Genomic DNA, 17,230 nt, shown 5'->3' on the forward strand with positions numbered 1-17,230 from the left:
TAGGTTACGACCCTGAAGTATCACAATGTATAAGGAAGCAGCACTAGTTCTAAGACTATATTTCCAGTGTGGCTAATTTTATGGATTTATGACAACAAATATGTGACTTTAAAGAGGAACTATCAGCAGGTTAGACAAATCTAACCTGCTGATAGCCCCTGATATCTCCCGGAACGCTGAGAAAGACGGTATGTGTGTTACCTAACCTTTCTTCTCTGCACCAGTCTCACACTGTTATCATTGATTATCATTAGAAGGAGCGGGGCGATGACGCAGCAGTACTCCTAACAGTGCACCGGAGTGAAGAATACGCTGACTAATAGCGTAGGACCAGCACCCAGGAGGAAGGGAACACATATAGCTTCCTCCTCACCATCCAGGCCACTATAAGTGGCTATCAGCATGTTAGATTCATCTTACCTGCTGATAGGTTCCCTTTAAAGTCTGTTTTATTGTTTATGTTTCTTGAATGCAAAATAACACATATTTTTTGAATAGTCTTCATTGAAAATATCTTGCCATTTAGCTGTTACTCTGAGAAAGATTAGATAAATCCTATAGTCAGACTTTCTGTTCTTCCATTGTTATTGATAACAGCAAGAGGGAGCAGTTAAACACTGGGTGAAAGGGCAGCTCACATAGGCTGTAGAAAGAGAGGAGGGCAGATATAAGGAAGTCTGCAGTGGAAAATTACATAGGCTGTGTACAAACATAGAGGAAAAACAGAGCTCGCGTACACTACACTTTAAGGCTATGTTCACACTACTTTATGCGGAGTGGAACATTACCTTATCTGCTATGGGATCCCGGCCGGAGCATATGCACATCGTATACGTTCTGGCCGGGATCCCATGCGGACCCGCAAATAACTGACACATGAATTGCGGCCGCAGAAAGACCTATCAGTTCACACAATGAAGCGAGCGGCCCGCATCAGAACACTGCGGCTGGAAAGATCATCCGGCCGGCACTTAAGTACCGGCCTGGATAATCTTGTCAGAGACCGGCCGTTCCGTGACCCGATCGGGTCACAGAACGGACGGTCATTTACAGAGTGTGAACATAGCCTAAATAAACAAAGACCTTTCAATTCAGTCATGACAATCTTGCAATTTCATGGCCACTTGTTGCAGGATCTTTGTGGATCCTTTGTTGTGGATCTTTGTGGAATCCAGACTTCAGGCTTGTCCATCCATTGGCATTTGCATTGGGATCTTCCAAGTGATTCAAACAGAAAAATCAGTAAATTCAGTTTACCCAATAACTGCATGAAGCTCCAAAGTAAGGGCCAATCTGTAAACATGTTGCTGCATGCAATAGAAGCGGGCAGCACTCCCTATAATATAAGAGGACAGCACTAATGTCTGAGTATTACATAAACTAAATTATTAAAGGCAGAATGTTCTTTTCTCATGCTCTTCTGAAAGTTACATAAAAATAAAAATTTCTCTAAATACCTAATCATTTATATACTAAAGACTTTATGCAAATTAACTTTGTCATCAAGGGTACGTTTACACTGACTGACTCGCAGCGGAAATCTTGCTGTTTTGCAGCAAGATCCGCTACAAGCTAAGGTCCTGGCAGGTCCTAGGCATAAATACTCGCAGCGGTCTGCTGCGAGTATATAATGCAGCCACCCCCTTAACCCCTTCATCGGCTCCCGCTGTCTGTATACATTACCTGTCTCCTGCACGGGGTCCCGGCTTCCTGCTCTGCCGCCCAGCCAATCAGTGTGTTGCCCAGCTGCAGCCACTGATTGGCTGGGCGGGAGAGCAGGAAGCTGGGACCCCGTGCAGGGGGCAGGTAATGTATACAGGCAGCAGGAGCCAATGAAGGGGTTAAGGGGGGGCGGCTGCATTACATACTCGCAACGGTCTGAAAGACCGCTGCGAGTATGTATGCACAGGACCTGCCAGGACCTTAGCTAGTAGCGGATCTCGCTGCAAAACTCACAGCGAGATTTCCACTGCGAGTCGGTCAGTGTGAACGTACCCTTAAAGGAAGAATTTTTTTTTTCTGGCTCATTACACAGGCCACTTTTACATGACAGTATTTCGGTCAGTGTTTGGCATCAGTATTTGTAAGCTAAAACTAGAAGTGGAACAAGCAGAGAGAAGAGATAAAATGGAAACATTTGTGCGTTTTCCTTTTGGATCCATGACTAGTTCTGACTCACAAACTGTGATGCAAAATACTGACCAAAATACTTCCTTGTGAAAGTAGGCGAAATGTTTTAATGCTAATGTAGCCAACCACAGTCAGGAACTGCTCTTTTATAGTTTTGTGCCCTCAATATAAAAATACAAGGAAACCGTTTGAAGTCTACAAAAATAAAATAGCAGGTTACCTGCTTGCTACAGGCGAAAAGTTCTTGATGCCAGGCTCACTGCAAAATAGGTCATGGATCAAGCTTGTTTTTAATGTGTAAGCAATACAATTAATCTTTACAATGTAGAATATAAGTGGTAATACAATATAGCATCCTCAGTGTCAGGCATGATAGCTTGTTCAGTGACAATACCTAATAAAAAACTTTGGATAATTTAATAGAGAAGGTATTATAGAAAGTTCTCCATAGTGATCATTTATCAATATAAATGGATACTACATCAAAACCTAACAGCACATTGTGTCTGGTGCTGACACTCCTAAACCTCTGGCTGGCTGTTTCAGTCTCTATAAATTACAGGTAAATGTATGATTGACCTTAAAATTCTTGTGCTGACGACTTACCCGGCCTTGGGTTAGAATTCATGTTTTAGATTAGAATTGAATTATATGTTTATGACTTACTTTTACATTCAGAAGCCATAAGTGGTTTCAACACAAATGCAGAGTAGTGGTTTTGGAGGCAGGTAGAAACATTACCCGTTTATATAGATCACTGCCACTAAAATGATTTATGTTTATTTATAGCCATCCTTCCTGACAGGGATGATAGCTTGGCTGTGCTCCTGAAACCTGTGTAGCAACTTTCTGGGGTCACTCATCTAAATTCAGCTGTCTCTATTACAGACCTCACATAATTTTCTATTTGGGATAGCAACATGTCTCGCAGTTTTCTGCTATATTTGCTGTTAAGAGGACCTGTGGTCAATATAAAAAACAACTTTTTATGCCACTTTGTAGCCATGGGTGACGTGATTCCACAACTACTTGTGTTGCTGCGCCCCCCTTTCCCAGACATATGAATTTTACTGTTCATATGCACTTTTCCATAGATGGGGGATGTAAACATTATTTCAAAACAAAAAGTGTGTAAATGCCTGGAGGAAAATGCTAGGCGGAAGGGGTGTACGTTTCACTGGGTGTGAATAGGAGGGGGAGGGGGGATTATCATACTCATATTGTGAGCTTGGTATTTATACATCTCTTCAAAAAAAACAAAAACTGTTTTCATGGAAAGATGAAAATAGTCAACCTTGTAGTAAAATCCTTCAGGAATAGGGTAGGGGATGGGGCATAGCAACAAAATACAAACTGTGCTAAATAAAAAAATTTAAAAAAACAGGGCATCCAAGGCTACAAGTTGATTTACAAATGTCATTTTTCACATTTTTTTAAGGGGTATGCTAATGGCCTACAACTCTCACACTTTATTTCTCACATTTCATATATTACAGTACAGAAAGAATTCCACCTCTCATCACTCTTGTGGTATGGAGATTGTCCCTATGTGCATTTACAAGTACTTGCCTTACTGCTGGGCCCCCACATTCTAGAGAACATGGACCATGAGTCTCCCATTAGAATGGAGTGGTGGGACACACATGGGCACTTCTGCTCCATTCATTCTCTATGGAAGCCGAATAAACCTTGATACCTGCTGACAAGGGTATTTCTTAATACCTTCTTCTCTTGGGGGGGGGGGGGGGGGGGGAGCAGAGAGCTTCTTTCCCTTATTTGACCGGCCAATTAAAGCACAGAACCTTCTCCTCACTATAATACCATGACATAGTGCTGGTAAAAGTACACTGGAGTAAAAAAAGAAGGATAGCATTGTGCTGTGGGACAATTTACATGTAGGTGGAGAAGAGTGTTACTGATGCACTGATGTCTTTGCAAGGCCCAATGTGAGCAGAATTGCAAAAAAAAAAAACAGCAAATAATCATAAATGATAATGACAAGCTAAAAAAAGGAGGGAGGATTTATTCAGAAAGCATCTCTGTGTAAAAAACAGTAATATGATTACAAGAGACAGCTGCCCAGAACCATTCATCACCATTGGCTGTGAAATTTTAATGGTAAACCTTAATTTACTTTAGTGTGGAGTAAGTAGACAGCCCCATCCCTTGTTCCTGTGTTCAGTCCTGGACTCTCTATTACTAGAGATGGCCTGTGCCTAACAAAAAGGAGTGAACAGCACATAGGGGGATATTTACTAACAAATCTAAAAACACGAATTTGGTCAAAGTCAAATTTATTGTAAATTGTCTAATAACATAGTAAATGTGTCTTAAAAATAATAGTCTTTTAATTAGTCTAATAAATTCACCTGGTTCGGAGCAGACGTAGTGATGCGCCAATATATGCGACTTTTTAAAAAATTGCGCAGTTAATAAATTTAGCTAAAAAAGAATTCTGGCGCACTTTCGATCTAATTAGTTGCATCTAATTTGGATAGTCTTGTCTAAAAAAGCTTCATAAATTCATATTAGATTTATTTTGAGCGCAAACTAGATATATTAGACTAAAAACAGGCACACATAGTTTTATAAATGTCCCCCATAGTGTTTTTTTTCTGGAGAATGGAGTCATTTGTTGTAAATTAAATGATTTACAGTAATGTTAGGAATCACATAGGCTAATAGAAGGAAGGTGTAAAAACGACAGTGACCATTTAAGTCCTGTCCATAGGAATAGGTCTCATTTATAAAACATCCAGGAACACCCCCAAAACAGCCATGAAGTAGAAGGGTTGCTCTGGCTACCATAAAACCAGCGGACTCTCCAATGGACCTAAACTCTGATACAATAGTGGATTTCAAACCACCAAGAAGGGTCAAAGTGGTAGTGACTCTCCATAAGGATAACCCGTCATAAAGACATGTGGAGACTTACAGACCATTGCTGCTCAACTGAGAATTCTGGGAAGAAAAGATATGCAAAATAGCTCTCACTAGCTCTCACACGTCTTGAGCAAAGAGATGTCCCTTCAAGTCAAGTCTAGCTCAGTCTCGTCTTTATGACGGGCTCGCCTTAAAGAGAGTCACTACCCCTTTGACCCATGTCGATAGACCTCTCACAAGCCAGCCAACACCCTGCTCTGCACTGATGAGGGGTAAAAACCCTGAAACAGCTGTATGCAGATGGGAAATCTTTCCTTTTGGAGAGATTGTTTGGCTCCTTGACTGAGTGAGACTTGACTTAAAGGGACATCTCTTTGCTCAAGAGGTGTGAAAGCTATTTTGCATATCCTTTCTTCACAAGTGACCAAGAAAAAACAACTCTATGGGGGAGATTTATATAAGGGTGTAAAATTTAGACTGGTGCAAACTGGTCACAGTAACCAATCACAGCTCAGCTTCCAGCTCTGGTGAAAGGAAAGTGGAGCTGTGATTGGTTGCTGGGGGAAGTTTGCACCAGTCTAAATTTTACACCCTTTGATAAATCTCCCCCTATATGCGGCAATAACTAGGGCAAAGTCTATTATGTGATTAAAACCATAGACTTAACTCTATTGTTAACGCCAGTGGGAGAAACTGGTGTGTGTTTTTCTAGGCTCAAACTGACCCATTATTTTTAGTCTCTCAATATGTGATTCCAGCCAGCTTGGCTTGTCTATTTGACTAAATCCATTTGCACCAGCACCTACCTTTTTCATTACTTTTTTTTTTCTGCCTTTCAGTTTTTGCAACTAAACATCAGTTTCATTCATTTGAATATGGTTGTTTTAGTGGCAAACCTATTAACATTGATAAATGAGACAGTAAAACTACTACAACTTTGATGTGTGAATTGAAATTTTTTGGGAAAGTCCTTAGCTATTTGTCGGTTATAACGTTGAACAATAGGGTGCTGTGTTAGAGTCTTGCACCTTGTGGGAGCTGCAGGCAGTAGTTTCCAATTAAACTAAATGTCTAGGAAGTTTCTAGCTGTTTGTATTTTCAATACTCAGATGTAAGTACAGAGAAGTGTAGTCTACTATGCAATTCCATACTGCATTTTTTGTAGCATAAAACCATATTCAAACTTGCTCCTAATGATAAACAGATTTTAGTGGTATTTCTATAACTGCTACTGGTCTTGAAGGAGAGCTAATATTATGCAAACTTAAATGATTTGTGAATGAAAGGACCATTCACCTTGTACCTTTTGCTACATTATTTAATAAATCAGGAAGGTCACACAGGAAGTAACTGTGTTGAAAACAGGAAAAATAACTAATCATCTCATATATGATTATATGCAGCTACTTTATAAGATGTATTTTTTATTTTTGCAGTCATTTGATTTAGATATGATCCTCTGGTGACCTCCAATATTTTCAGTTTCCTTTTCTTTCCCTGTCTAGAGAAAACAAAAGCTCTGTGTCTTGTGTGGCTTCCTCCAGAATGCTTTAGCTGAATTGTAGAAATCATAACCAGATGTTATTTACTGAAGTTTGCATGGAAATAAAACACAGTTGTTAAGTTCAAAGTTAGTGAAAGTCTATTGTGGTAATAAAAGTAGTCATTACCTACCAACATTTTACAGTAAACCACACGCTTAACGTTTGTCTTGGCTGTCCCTTGCTGTCCTGTATGGGGGTGGTCAGTATAAAAACAGTACAAGGATTGGATTATTCAATTCTTGATTTAAAGTATAGATTGTCATTATAAAATCATTATATATTTATTACAAAATTCTGTTTTATTACTTTTGTAATTCATAGGTCTAACCTATTCTGTTCCCATCAATCAGAAAACTGCTGCTAAACAGCCATTCTACCACCACTACAAATCCTTAATCTGCAGTTGCTATATGGGGTTGTACGCAGTGGCTATATACAGCTACAACATAGCTGCACAGTCCTTTCCTGCTCCCAGTGAACGCTATCCCAGCAATACCAAATACAAGTAATAGAGAGCACTGGGTAGAGCATGAGATAAAACTAGTTGCACTGGGAACAGCTGAGACAGTGCAGCCTTGGCTCTGCTATTCCCTGTTACTGCCCACACTACAGAATATGGCCAAACGCAGGGAATGACAGAGCTGTGTCTGCACTGTTTTCGCTGTTCCCAATGCTGTGTATCTCCAACTAGTTTTACCACATGCCATACCCAATGCTCTTTACCTACTACTGTAGCTATTGTACATCTACTATATATGGATTTGTATCTCCTACACAGACCAAAATACATATAGGTGTGGTGAGCCCCCGGATGATGTTGTAGCGGTGGGACGGACGGTCACTCGCTAGGTGGAAGTGTGATGCCACTACTTGTGGTGGATGGCCGAGATACAGCCGGATCTTTAGGGTTTTGTCACGTGACGCCAGTGCCTGGTGGGCACACAGGTGTGATGGCACGCCTGCTTTTATAGTGTAAGGCCAGTGTTACCCTTCTCCCCTGTGGTCGGTGTCCTGTCGAGTTGCTGCAAGGTCCCTTGGGTTAGTGTAGTCACAGGTGGTCAGAGCGGTGTAGTAACCCTCCCGAATAGTGGTAGGACTCGCCACACACAGAATGGAGAAATGTCCCAAGGTTGTGGTGTAGTGCTGTGCAGGTGGTAGCCAGTAATCACAGACCAAGTAATAACGTTGACTTGCTTTACTCTTTGTAAATGTGCAGCTGGTAATACAACAAATCTTCAGGAACATTTGATACAGTTCCAATAAATACACATACATAGAACCACCAGATCTGTAGAATAAGTGCTGAGTAGGATGTAGTAGAGTTGATAAGGTTGTACTGAGGTAGTAGAGAGGAAGGTGCCGTGAGAGTCTCAACCCGATTAGTAATGTGCTCGGCCGGCAGGTTGGAGTGCTTAGAAGAATACTTGTAGAATAAGAATAAGAAGAAGTAACATGTGCCTGCGTTTGACCTTTCCTATAGTCTTTACACTGCCTGCTGCCCACTAGCTTTGGCTGAACCCAACTGAGGGGTGACACAGCCCTCAGACCCTGTTACCTGGAATAAGCGAAATGGTTAGAGTCCCTAAGTACACCTGCGCTGCGAGATGGAGTTCATCAACTTTCTAGTAACTTTGCTCCACCCGGATCAGTTCCTAGCTCTTTGGCTTTTCTACGGAGACTGTCCTGCACTGTACTGACTCCTAGTCTTTGGCGAGGGTTGAGGTTATCTGTAGGCTAATGTAGGGCCTGTAGGGCTTAGCAGCGAATCACACAGCGTGTTTGGTGCTTCAAGGAAAAGGGTTGTGTGAGCTGTCTGTTCTGCGTCCTACTCATGCGGGGAACTGACTAAGAACTAACTTGTGACTTGGAGACTCCTCCCCTTTCTGTCCAGCGTGTGTGCTGTGGTTGGGTAGAAAGAGTGCAATAAGGAAACGGGATAGAAAAGAGAGAATAGGGCAGAAGAAAGGAGAAATCCTACTGGACAACATAATATGGTACATATACAAACAATAACCCTTTAGGGTACAAACCCACTTGACGTATTTGCTGCGTGAATCAGTCTTAAAAATAAACAGGCAAAACGCAGGTTGGCTTTATACAATTGTTCTGCGTTAAAATACGCAGTTGCGTATTTTTGAAGCGTGAAGCTACATGCGTTTTTCGCACAGGTTGTTAACAACTGATGCTTTGCTAACAACAAGCTTCACGCTTCAAAAATACGCAATTGCGTATTTTAACGCAGAACAATTGTATAAAGCCAACCTGCGTTTTGCCTGCTTATTTTTAAGACTGATTCACGCAGCAAATACGTCAAATGGGTTTGTACCCTTAGTTTACTTCAGCCGTGCAGTTTCTAGACCTTAGTTACACACTATAGCGACATCTAGTGGTCATTTTCAGTAACACAACAGCTATAGCAAAATCACAGACAAGTACAGACTTTTCGAGGGGTGTAAAGAATAGCAACACCCACAGTGGGATACCACAGAGTGCTATCAGTAAATCAATTAATTCCTACAATAACTGATAGCTCACAAAGCAATAATAATGAACAATTCTTACTTTATTGAAAAATCAAATAAAAGGGAATAAAATTTTCTTTTTTTTTTTTTTATTGTGGTCACAGATTTGCACAGATGACATGGGTGGGCCTTAGAAATCACTGAAACATAATTATTAAGAAAGCATGATAATATTTGCATAGCAGCCAAAAAACAGTATATAAAGTGCAAAGTGCTAAAGGATATAGTATCCAGCACCTTCAATATTGTAGCAGCAGTTAAGAATGAAAAATAAAGTACATAATGCTGAAGGAGATAATACACAGAGTCTTCTGTAATCTAGCAACAACAAGCGATGTAAACACTCAGTGGTAAATGAGGACAGTGCCTGACCAGCTTCCAATAGAATAAAGTGCAAAAGTGCAAAGTATACCTATAGTCCGGTGACTAAATCGGTCCTCCTTCTCCCCCAACACACGTTTTGTCTTATCTTCAATAAAGAAAATGTAACAAAATTACACACACACATACACACACACCAGATACACTTTATTGCTTTGCTGGAGAACCATAATGCTTATATACATTTTAGTACATTTAGTCCTCAAACTGCTTAAGGGTACAAACCCACACACCGTATACGCAGCGTATTTACTGCTGCGATACGCAACAAATACGCAGCAGATTAGATCTAAATAACTGAACACAGCATCAAATCTAAACCATCAAATCTGCTGCGTTTTTGCTGCGTATTTGCTGCGTATTTGTTGCGTATACGGTGTTTGGGTTTGTACCCTAAAACACAATTATTGATTGAAAAATAACTGCAATAAGTCTTGACTAATAATTGAATATAATTTTTCCTCCAAAGCTCCTATTCAGTTGTATGCATCTCCATGGTAACAGACAACAAACAAACCCTGTTTAGTCTGATCCTACCATCGTACCACTTTCCGTCAGTTCTTTACTTCCAGTGAATATACTTTTAATAGGTCAGAAAGAATCAAAAACTTTTTCTCCAACTTCCATCCTTAGGGCTTATTCACATGTAATCCATGGAGTTTATGGAGCGTGAAGCTGCAATGTAGACTCACAGCTCTCCTAGCATCATGTATTAATATGGAGCCAGGAGAGCTGTAAGTGTTTAAAGGGGTACTCCACTTAAGAAAGATTTAACCCTGTTCATTCCCCACCCATAATCTAGCTTGTTTGTAATAGGTTTTTAGTACATGATTTGGACAGTTTGTCTGCAGCACATCCTGACTCACACCCTGAAGCTGCAGAAAATCCTCACTTCCTGGTCCACTCTCTCTCAGCTCCTCTGTCCTCCCCCTCTCTTCTGAGACCAAAGGCACATGATCTCAGGCTCTTCTGTTGCCAGGCAAGCTGTAACACCTCATCTGTACCCCTGCCCACCACTGACATCGCACCAAACAGTGAGCACCTGGCCAAGGGACGGGGAAACAACAGAATAGTGACAGCCTCCAGAGCAGTATATGGGAAAGGAAGCACAGTTGTTTCATCTCTCTTTCTTTCTAAATGGCTGTGTGAGGCGACCAAAACGTCACATAATTTTGATGGAATAAATTCACTTTTCTATTTTTCACCTACATTGAAGTCCTGTGGATTCATCCTTAGATAGATATTTTGTTTACCGTGTAAAGCAGTAGCAGATTGAGCCAGCGATGGGCAGATACTACAAGATGAGGCAGATACTTGGCAGTTGGTTCTGAGGTGCAATGTTTGCTAAAAAAATTTAGTTTCCCGGTCGACACTACCTCGGATTTAGACCGGCTTTTAGAAAAACTTGTAACTCAGGAAGGATCGGCAGTGCCAGCTCTGATCCTCTCTGCTGTTTAGCATAATTTAATTGTGTTATTGCATCATTGACTACAATGACTTCTGCACAATCAGTGACGTTAAAGCACCTGCTTCTGGACGGTCAGAGATGGTGTATCACTCAGGGGATTGGGGGATCCAGCTAAGCTTCCTGTGACACCACACCCTGCCCCCTGTCTGCATCATCAGCCTGTGCTTAGCAAACACACATAATGTGAGACAGAGGGATGTAATCTTTGTCTACTGAGGGGGGATAGCAGAAGGAGCAGGAGACAATGTGGATTGGCACAGAGGCCATTTTTCTTCACTTCCTGGATACCAATGAGCTACCAGTGTGGCAGAACCGTACAGATATGATAATACATTATATAGACACATCTATATCATTTTTAATGTACTTTTAATAGAAAAACAGTTTTCCTTATGTGAAGTTCCCCTTAAAATGTTCATCAGGTCATCAGGTCTGGCCAATAATGCATAGACCAGGAATAGTCTTTTCATATGCTGATGTATTTTACATCATGCATTATTTCAATATAAATATAATTCAGTTTTCTTTTTTTTTTTTTTTACTCCTGTGTTAAGAAAAAGATGCCTTTATCTACACCCCTTCAAATGAAAGCATGGAAGCAAGCTGCAAGGAAAAGCAAGAACTTGCTGGATTTAAACAAATAACACAGGTAAGTACAAGATTACATTTTAAAATGATATAACCTATACTGTGCATATCAAAACTAAATCCATATTCTATAATCTTCACATATGGAAACCTGTAGCTGTTCCTCATGCTTTAATCCCTTACCTGTCCAATTGACTATTAATCCAGAGACCTGTCTGAGCAGATGACAGGCCTATAGTTTGCATTTTTCTAAAGATATGTCACAATAAAAGGCTTTACATTTTATTGGATATGATTGGAGATAATAGCAGGCAGAGTGACATGTCCCTGGGCCACTGAGTGAGGACCGGTCATTATTCAGGAGCAGTGATGTCCCTAAATGAATCAGATACATGGAGCTGAGTGTCAGGACTTGTCAGTGGAGTGGAAAATAATTTACTGTACTGACAGCTTGAAACAGAAATCCATCTCTGGGCTGTGCTGCCACATGGTCCCAATGCCTGAGCACTCTCACTAGTGTCCGATACTTGGTCATTTGGATTTACCAAACCATGTTAATGGCTAGTTTACCATAGAGCAATATAACATACTTGTATTTAAATCAACTTATCAACAGGATATAAGATTAAAACAAATCACCAATAACCTTAACATGAAAGAGCATATACAATATAGCCTACATAAATGATAAATGGCTGTGCAATAGTCCAATAAATGATAAATTATATTTCTTGCTTTCTAATTAAACAGATTATTACAGGATGGCAAAATCATCTGAATGACCTCAGTTATGCCTTTACTGACTCTCAGAAGTGTTTCCACAATAGCTCCTTGTGTGGTTATAAATGTCTTATGTGACATGCCACATGATCTGTCAGAGTTGCTACTTCTGGGATTCTAACGTTTTTATTACCCTATAAAGGGGCATAGCGCCATTAAAACAATATCCTATATTACTGTGCCACTAAATAAAAGAAACAAAGCTATGTAAACTTGGTCCTCCGCAGCTCCCATTCACTTTTCTGGCTGCTTTCAAGGTGAGTGCTTGGAGCAAGTCCTATTAGCAAATGACTGTGTGAAGGGGACTGTGCAGTCAGTGATTGGCTGAGTGGGCAATCCCTCCTTCTAACTCTATCTTGGAAGCAGGTGGACAAATGGAATCTAGAGACAAGACCGCTTTAGACCATGTTGACACTATGTATAACAACTGTGCGTTCTGTAACCCGGCATGTCAGTTTTTTGCGTGGCCACTAGCGATCCCGGACTGATTGTAAACTATGTGTATACACTCCGTCCGGGATTTCCTCTAGCTTCAGCACATTGTAAGTTGTTTTTTTTTTTATTAAATTTTTATTATATTTTGAAAAAAGTATACAACAAGGCCTAAACAGTAAAGAATAATAAAACATAACATATGTATACAAGCCGATAAGAAAAGGACATGGTATTTCTCTGAGTAAATAAATAGCGAGTTATTTCACAAAATGTGAAGAAGTCCATTTTTCCAGCGATTTGAGAATGTAAGTTAAGTATTAATCACAGCGTGTTAATAATCGTCAACAACGGCCATGATTAATACTTAACTTATGTTGTGTGAACATGGCCTTAGGGTGGGTTCATACAAAGCGACGGATTTCAAGCTGCGAATTCCACTGCGATTCACGGCACTGTCAGTTTGAATAGGTTTATATATATCTGCAGCAGAATGAAAATTAAGTATTTAAATCTATTCAAACTGACAGTGCCGGGAATCACCCGGGTTAAAATCCACTGCAATTCGTGAGTGAACCCACCCTAAGGCTATGTTCCAAATACCTATAAAACACATCCATATTTTGTATCTAATAATGTGCTACATTAAAGTGTATGGATAATCAGCATTGCGCTCATAATAAAAAAAAAGTTGTAAGCCCTGCCGTACCAACCTTTTACATTTATCCCTTTACTGCTACACAATAGCATTCCCTCTGTCACCATGCCCTTCAGTACATTACATTACTGCCTGTACTGGGATGTGCACTACTCCTGGTACGATATATGCCTTTAGCATTAGGAACATGAATATATGGTAAAGACTGTGGGGCACATTTATCTTTATGCGCCCTGGCATACGCCACCCAAAAGGAGTGGATTTTTATGCAAACCACACGGAGCTGTAAATTTTTATTTTACTGTTTGCTTTATGAGGACTTTTTTTTTGCAGAGAAAGTATAATTTTTCAAAATTTTTAATAGAAGCGTTGGGTGAGTGACAGAGTTACTTTGATAAAGCAAAATGCAGCAATGGGTGAGTGGCTCTGTCAGGCACCAGGTTTATATGTATCTTTAATCTTAGGCTGAGGTTCCTTTGTGGACAACTCTATTATTGCAATTTGTTGCTGATTTACATTTATAGATTTACATTGTGTAGTCATTTTATTATATATACATGTTTTGATTTATCTATGTGCAATATTTCTCCTCTAGCCTAGTGTGTTACTCCATACACACACACACACACACACACACATATATATAATTAGATTTTAATATTGTTCTTTTTTGTTATTTAGTAAAACTTTACTTTGTAATAATTTTTTGGCATTATTTGTCCAGCATGTGGTAGTTGTAGGAAGATATATACTGTATGTCTCTATGCCATGTCAAAAGTTATTTTCAGAGTGTTAGGAACATTTAAAAGGTTGGTACCATCGAGACATTTATGACATATCCATATCTTCTGGGACAAGCACCTATCTAAAATGAAGCACTGAATTGAATACAGCTGACTTAATAAAGTATGTCACCACTTTCTGTGGCAATGAGCTATGAACAAGGCACAACCAGACATTAGTCTGTAGCTGTAGCATAATCACAAAAAGTTAGACAGCAGCTTTAGGCTAGGTTAACACACAGTAAAATGAAGGAAAAATAGGGTTGTAATAAAAAAGGACATATTTTGCAAAAGCAGGTAGTATATAATAATTATGTTAATTATTTGGATGGTCGTAATCAATTACGATTCTACACTGTGTGTGCGCTGCTGGCCAATTTCCTATTGATTTCATTGTAACGCATTATTATATTGAAAATACGGTCGCATTTAGCTTTTATTTTACTGTGTGTGAGCCAAGCCTTATTTTATAGTGTGTGAGCATAGCCTTATCCATAGGATAAGAAGAGGGTATGTAAAATATGCAAACAGAGCAAAATAATCATGAATGCCTTCTAAGGCTATGTGCACACTTAGTATGAGACCGGCTGGCTCAGAAAAGATCATCCCAGACGATACTGCAGTACTGGCCGGATGATCTTTAGTGACGCAGAGTTCTAATGCGGGCGCATCCGTGCGCGCCCGCATCAGAACTCCCCACTGCACACTATGGAGTGTGTGGCAGGAGCCGCTCGCTCCATAGTGTGCACTGACAGTGTTTTCTGCAGCCGCTATTCACTAAATAGCGCCCGCAGAAAACTGACATGTCAGTTTTTTACGGCGCCACTAGGGATCTCGACCAGAGTGTATATTCTGTGTACACACTTCCGCTGGGATTACCTGGGCCTGCAACACAACGTAAGTTCCGTACCAATCATGGCCGTTGCAACAACAGCCAGAATTATTATGGAACTTACACTACCGTTCAAAAGTTTGGGGTCACGTTGAAATGTCCTTAATTTTGAAGGAAAAGCACTGTACTTTTCAATGAAGATAACTTTAAACTAGTCCTAACTTTAAAGAAATACACATTGCTAATGTGGTAAATGACTATTCTAGCTGCAAATGTCTGGTTTTGGTGCAATATCTACATAGGTGTATAGAGGCCCATTTCCAGCAACTATCACTCCAGTGTTCTAATGTTACAATGTGTTTGCTCATTGGCTCAGAAGGCTAATTGATGATTAGAAAACCCTTGTGCAATCATGTTTACACATCTGAAAACAGTCTAGCTCGTTACAGAAGCTACAAAACTGACCTTCTTTTGAGCAGATTGTGTTTCTGAAGTATCACATTTGTGGGGTCAATTAAACACTCAAAATGGCCAGAAAAAGAGAACTTTCATCTGAAACTCGACAGTCTATTCTTGTTCATAGAAATGAAGGCTATTCCATGCGAGAAATTGCTAAGAAATTGAAGATTTCCTACAACGGTGTGTACTACTCCATTCAGAGGACAGCACAAACAGGCTCTAACCAGAGTAGAAAAAGAAGTGGGAAGCCGCGTTGCACAACTAAGCAAGAAGATAAGCACATTAGAGTCTCTAGTTTGAGAAACAGACGCCTCACAAGTCCCCAACTGGCATCTTCATTAAATAGTACCCGCAAAACACCAGTGTCAACATCTACAGTGAAGAGGCAGCTGCAGGATTTTGGGCTTCAGGGCAGAGTGGCAAAGAAAAAGCCATATCTGAGACTGGCTAATAAAAGAAAAAGATTAAGATGGGCAAAAGAACACAGACATTGGACAGAGGAAGACTGGAAAAAAGTGTTGTGGATAGATGAATCCAAGTTTGAGGTGTTTGGATCACAAAGAAGAACGTTTGTGAGACGCAGAACAAATGAAAAGATGCTGGAAGAATGCCTGACGCCATCTGTTAAGCATGGTGGAGGTAATGTGATGGTCTGGGGTTGCTTTGGTGCTGGTAAGGTGGGAGATTTGTACAGGGTTGAAGGGATTCTGAATAAGGAAGGCTATCACTCAATTTTGCAACACCATGCCATACCCAGTGGGCAGCGCTTGATTGGAGCCAATTTCATCCTACAACAGGACAATGACCCTAAACACACCTCCAAATTGTGCAAGAACTATTTACAGCAGAAGCAGGCAGCTGGTATTCTATCAGTAATGGAGTGGCCAGCGCAGACACCAGATCTGAACCCAATTGAGCTGTTGTGGGAGCAGCTTGACCGTATGGTACGCCAGAAGTGCCCATCCAACCAATCCAACTTGTGGGAGCTGCTTCGAGAAGCGTGGGGTGCAATTTCTCCAGCTTACCTCAACAAATTAATAGCTAGAATGCCAAAGGTGTGCAATGCTGTAATTGCTGCAAAAGGAGGATTCTTTGACGAAAGCAAAGTGTGATGTAAAAACAATGTTATTTCAAATACAAATCATTATTTCTAACCTTGTCAATGTCTTGACTCTATTTTCTATTCATTTCACAACGTATGGTGGTGAATAAGTGTGACTTTTCATGGAAAACACAAAATTGTTTGGGTGACCCCAAACTTTTGACCGGTTGTGAACGTTATGTGAACATGGCCTAAATGTGCAAAAGGAAATTTACTGGAAGCAAACATAAAGGTTACATTTACTATGGAATATTAATCTGTTACTAAAAACGTGAAAGAGTGCTAAGTACATGTATCCTGGAACATATGTAAGAGCCTTTTACATTTTAACTTTAAAAGTGATGGATCTAAAAGTTCATTTAAAAATTGATCATTCTTTCCATCACACAATTTTCCATTTACACCCACAATCATGCAAAACTAGACTCAGATTATTTTCCAAGGAGTGGTCCAAAAAGTTGGGTGTATTAAGTTTGTTACATTAAGTATGACATTTAATGTCATGCTGTCTATGTAATTGTGTTAAAAAAGAAGACACCAAGACTTTCCCTTGGATGAACGGTTTATTGGTATTTCATCTTCGCATTTTCATTAGAATTTTCATGTAGAGTACGGGACATTGCCAAAAGGTTATTGTACTGTTTGTTTGTTTTTGCTTTTTCTTTCTGC

The 17,230-nt window shown here is 40.1% G+C and overlaps 1 protein-coding gene across 1 annotated transcript in view; it reads left to right on the forward strand.

Moving 5' to 3' along the window:
- CPED1 (cadherin like and PC-esterase domain containing 1) overlaps positions 1 to 17,230 on the forward strand; it is a 178,782-nt gene that overhangs the window by 18,988 nt on the left and 142,564 nt on the right. Inside the window, exon 3 of the mRNA XM_069976564.1 lies at positions 11,483 to 11,577. Coding sequence (XP_069832665.1) covers positions 11,483 to 11,577 — 95 coding nt within the window. The remainder of the gene's footprint in view (positions 1 to 11,482; positions 11,578 to 17,230) is intronic.

This window comes from Dendropsophus ebraccatus, chromosome 1 (genome assembly GCF_027789765.1).
Source record: "Dendropsophus ebraccatus isolate aDenEbr1 chromosome 1, aDenEbr1.pat, whole genome shotgun sequence".
Classification (NCBI taxonomy): domain Eukaryota; kingdom Metazoa; phylum Chordata; class Amphibia; order Anura; family Hylidae; genus Dendropsophus; species Dendropsophus ebraccatus.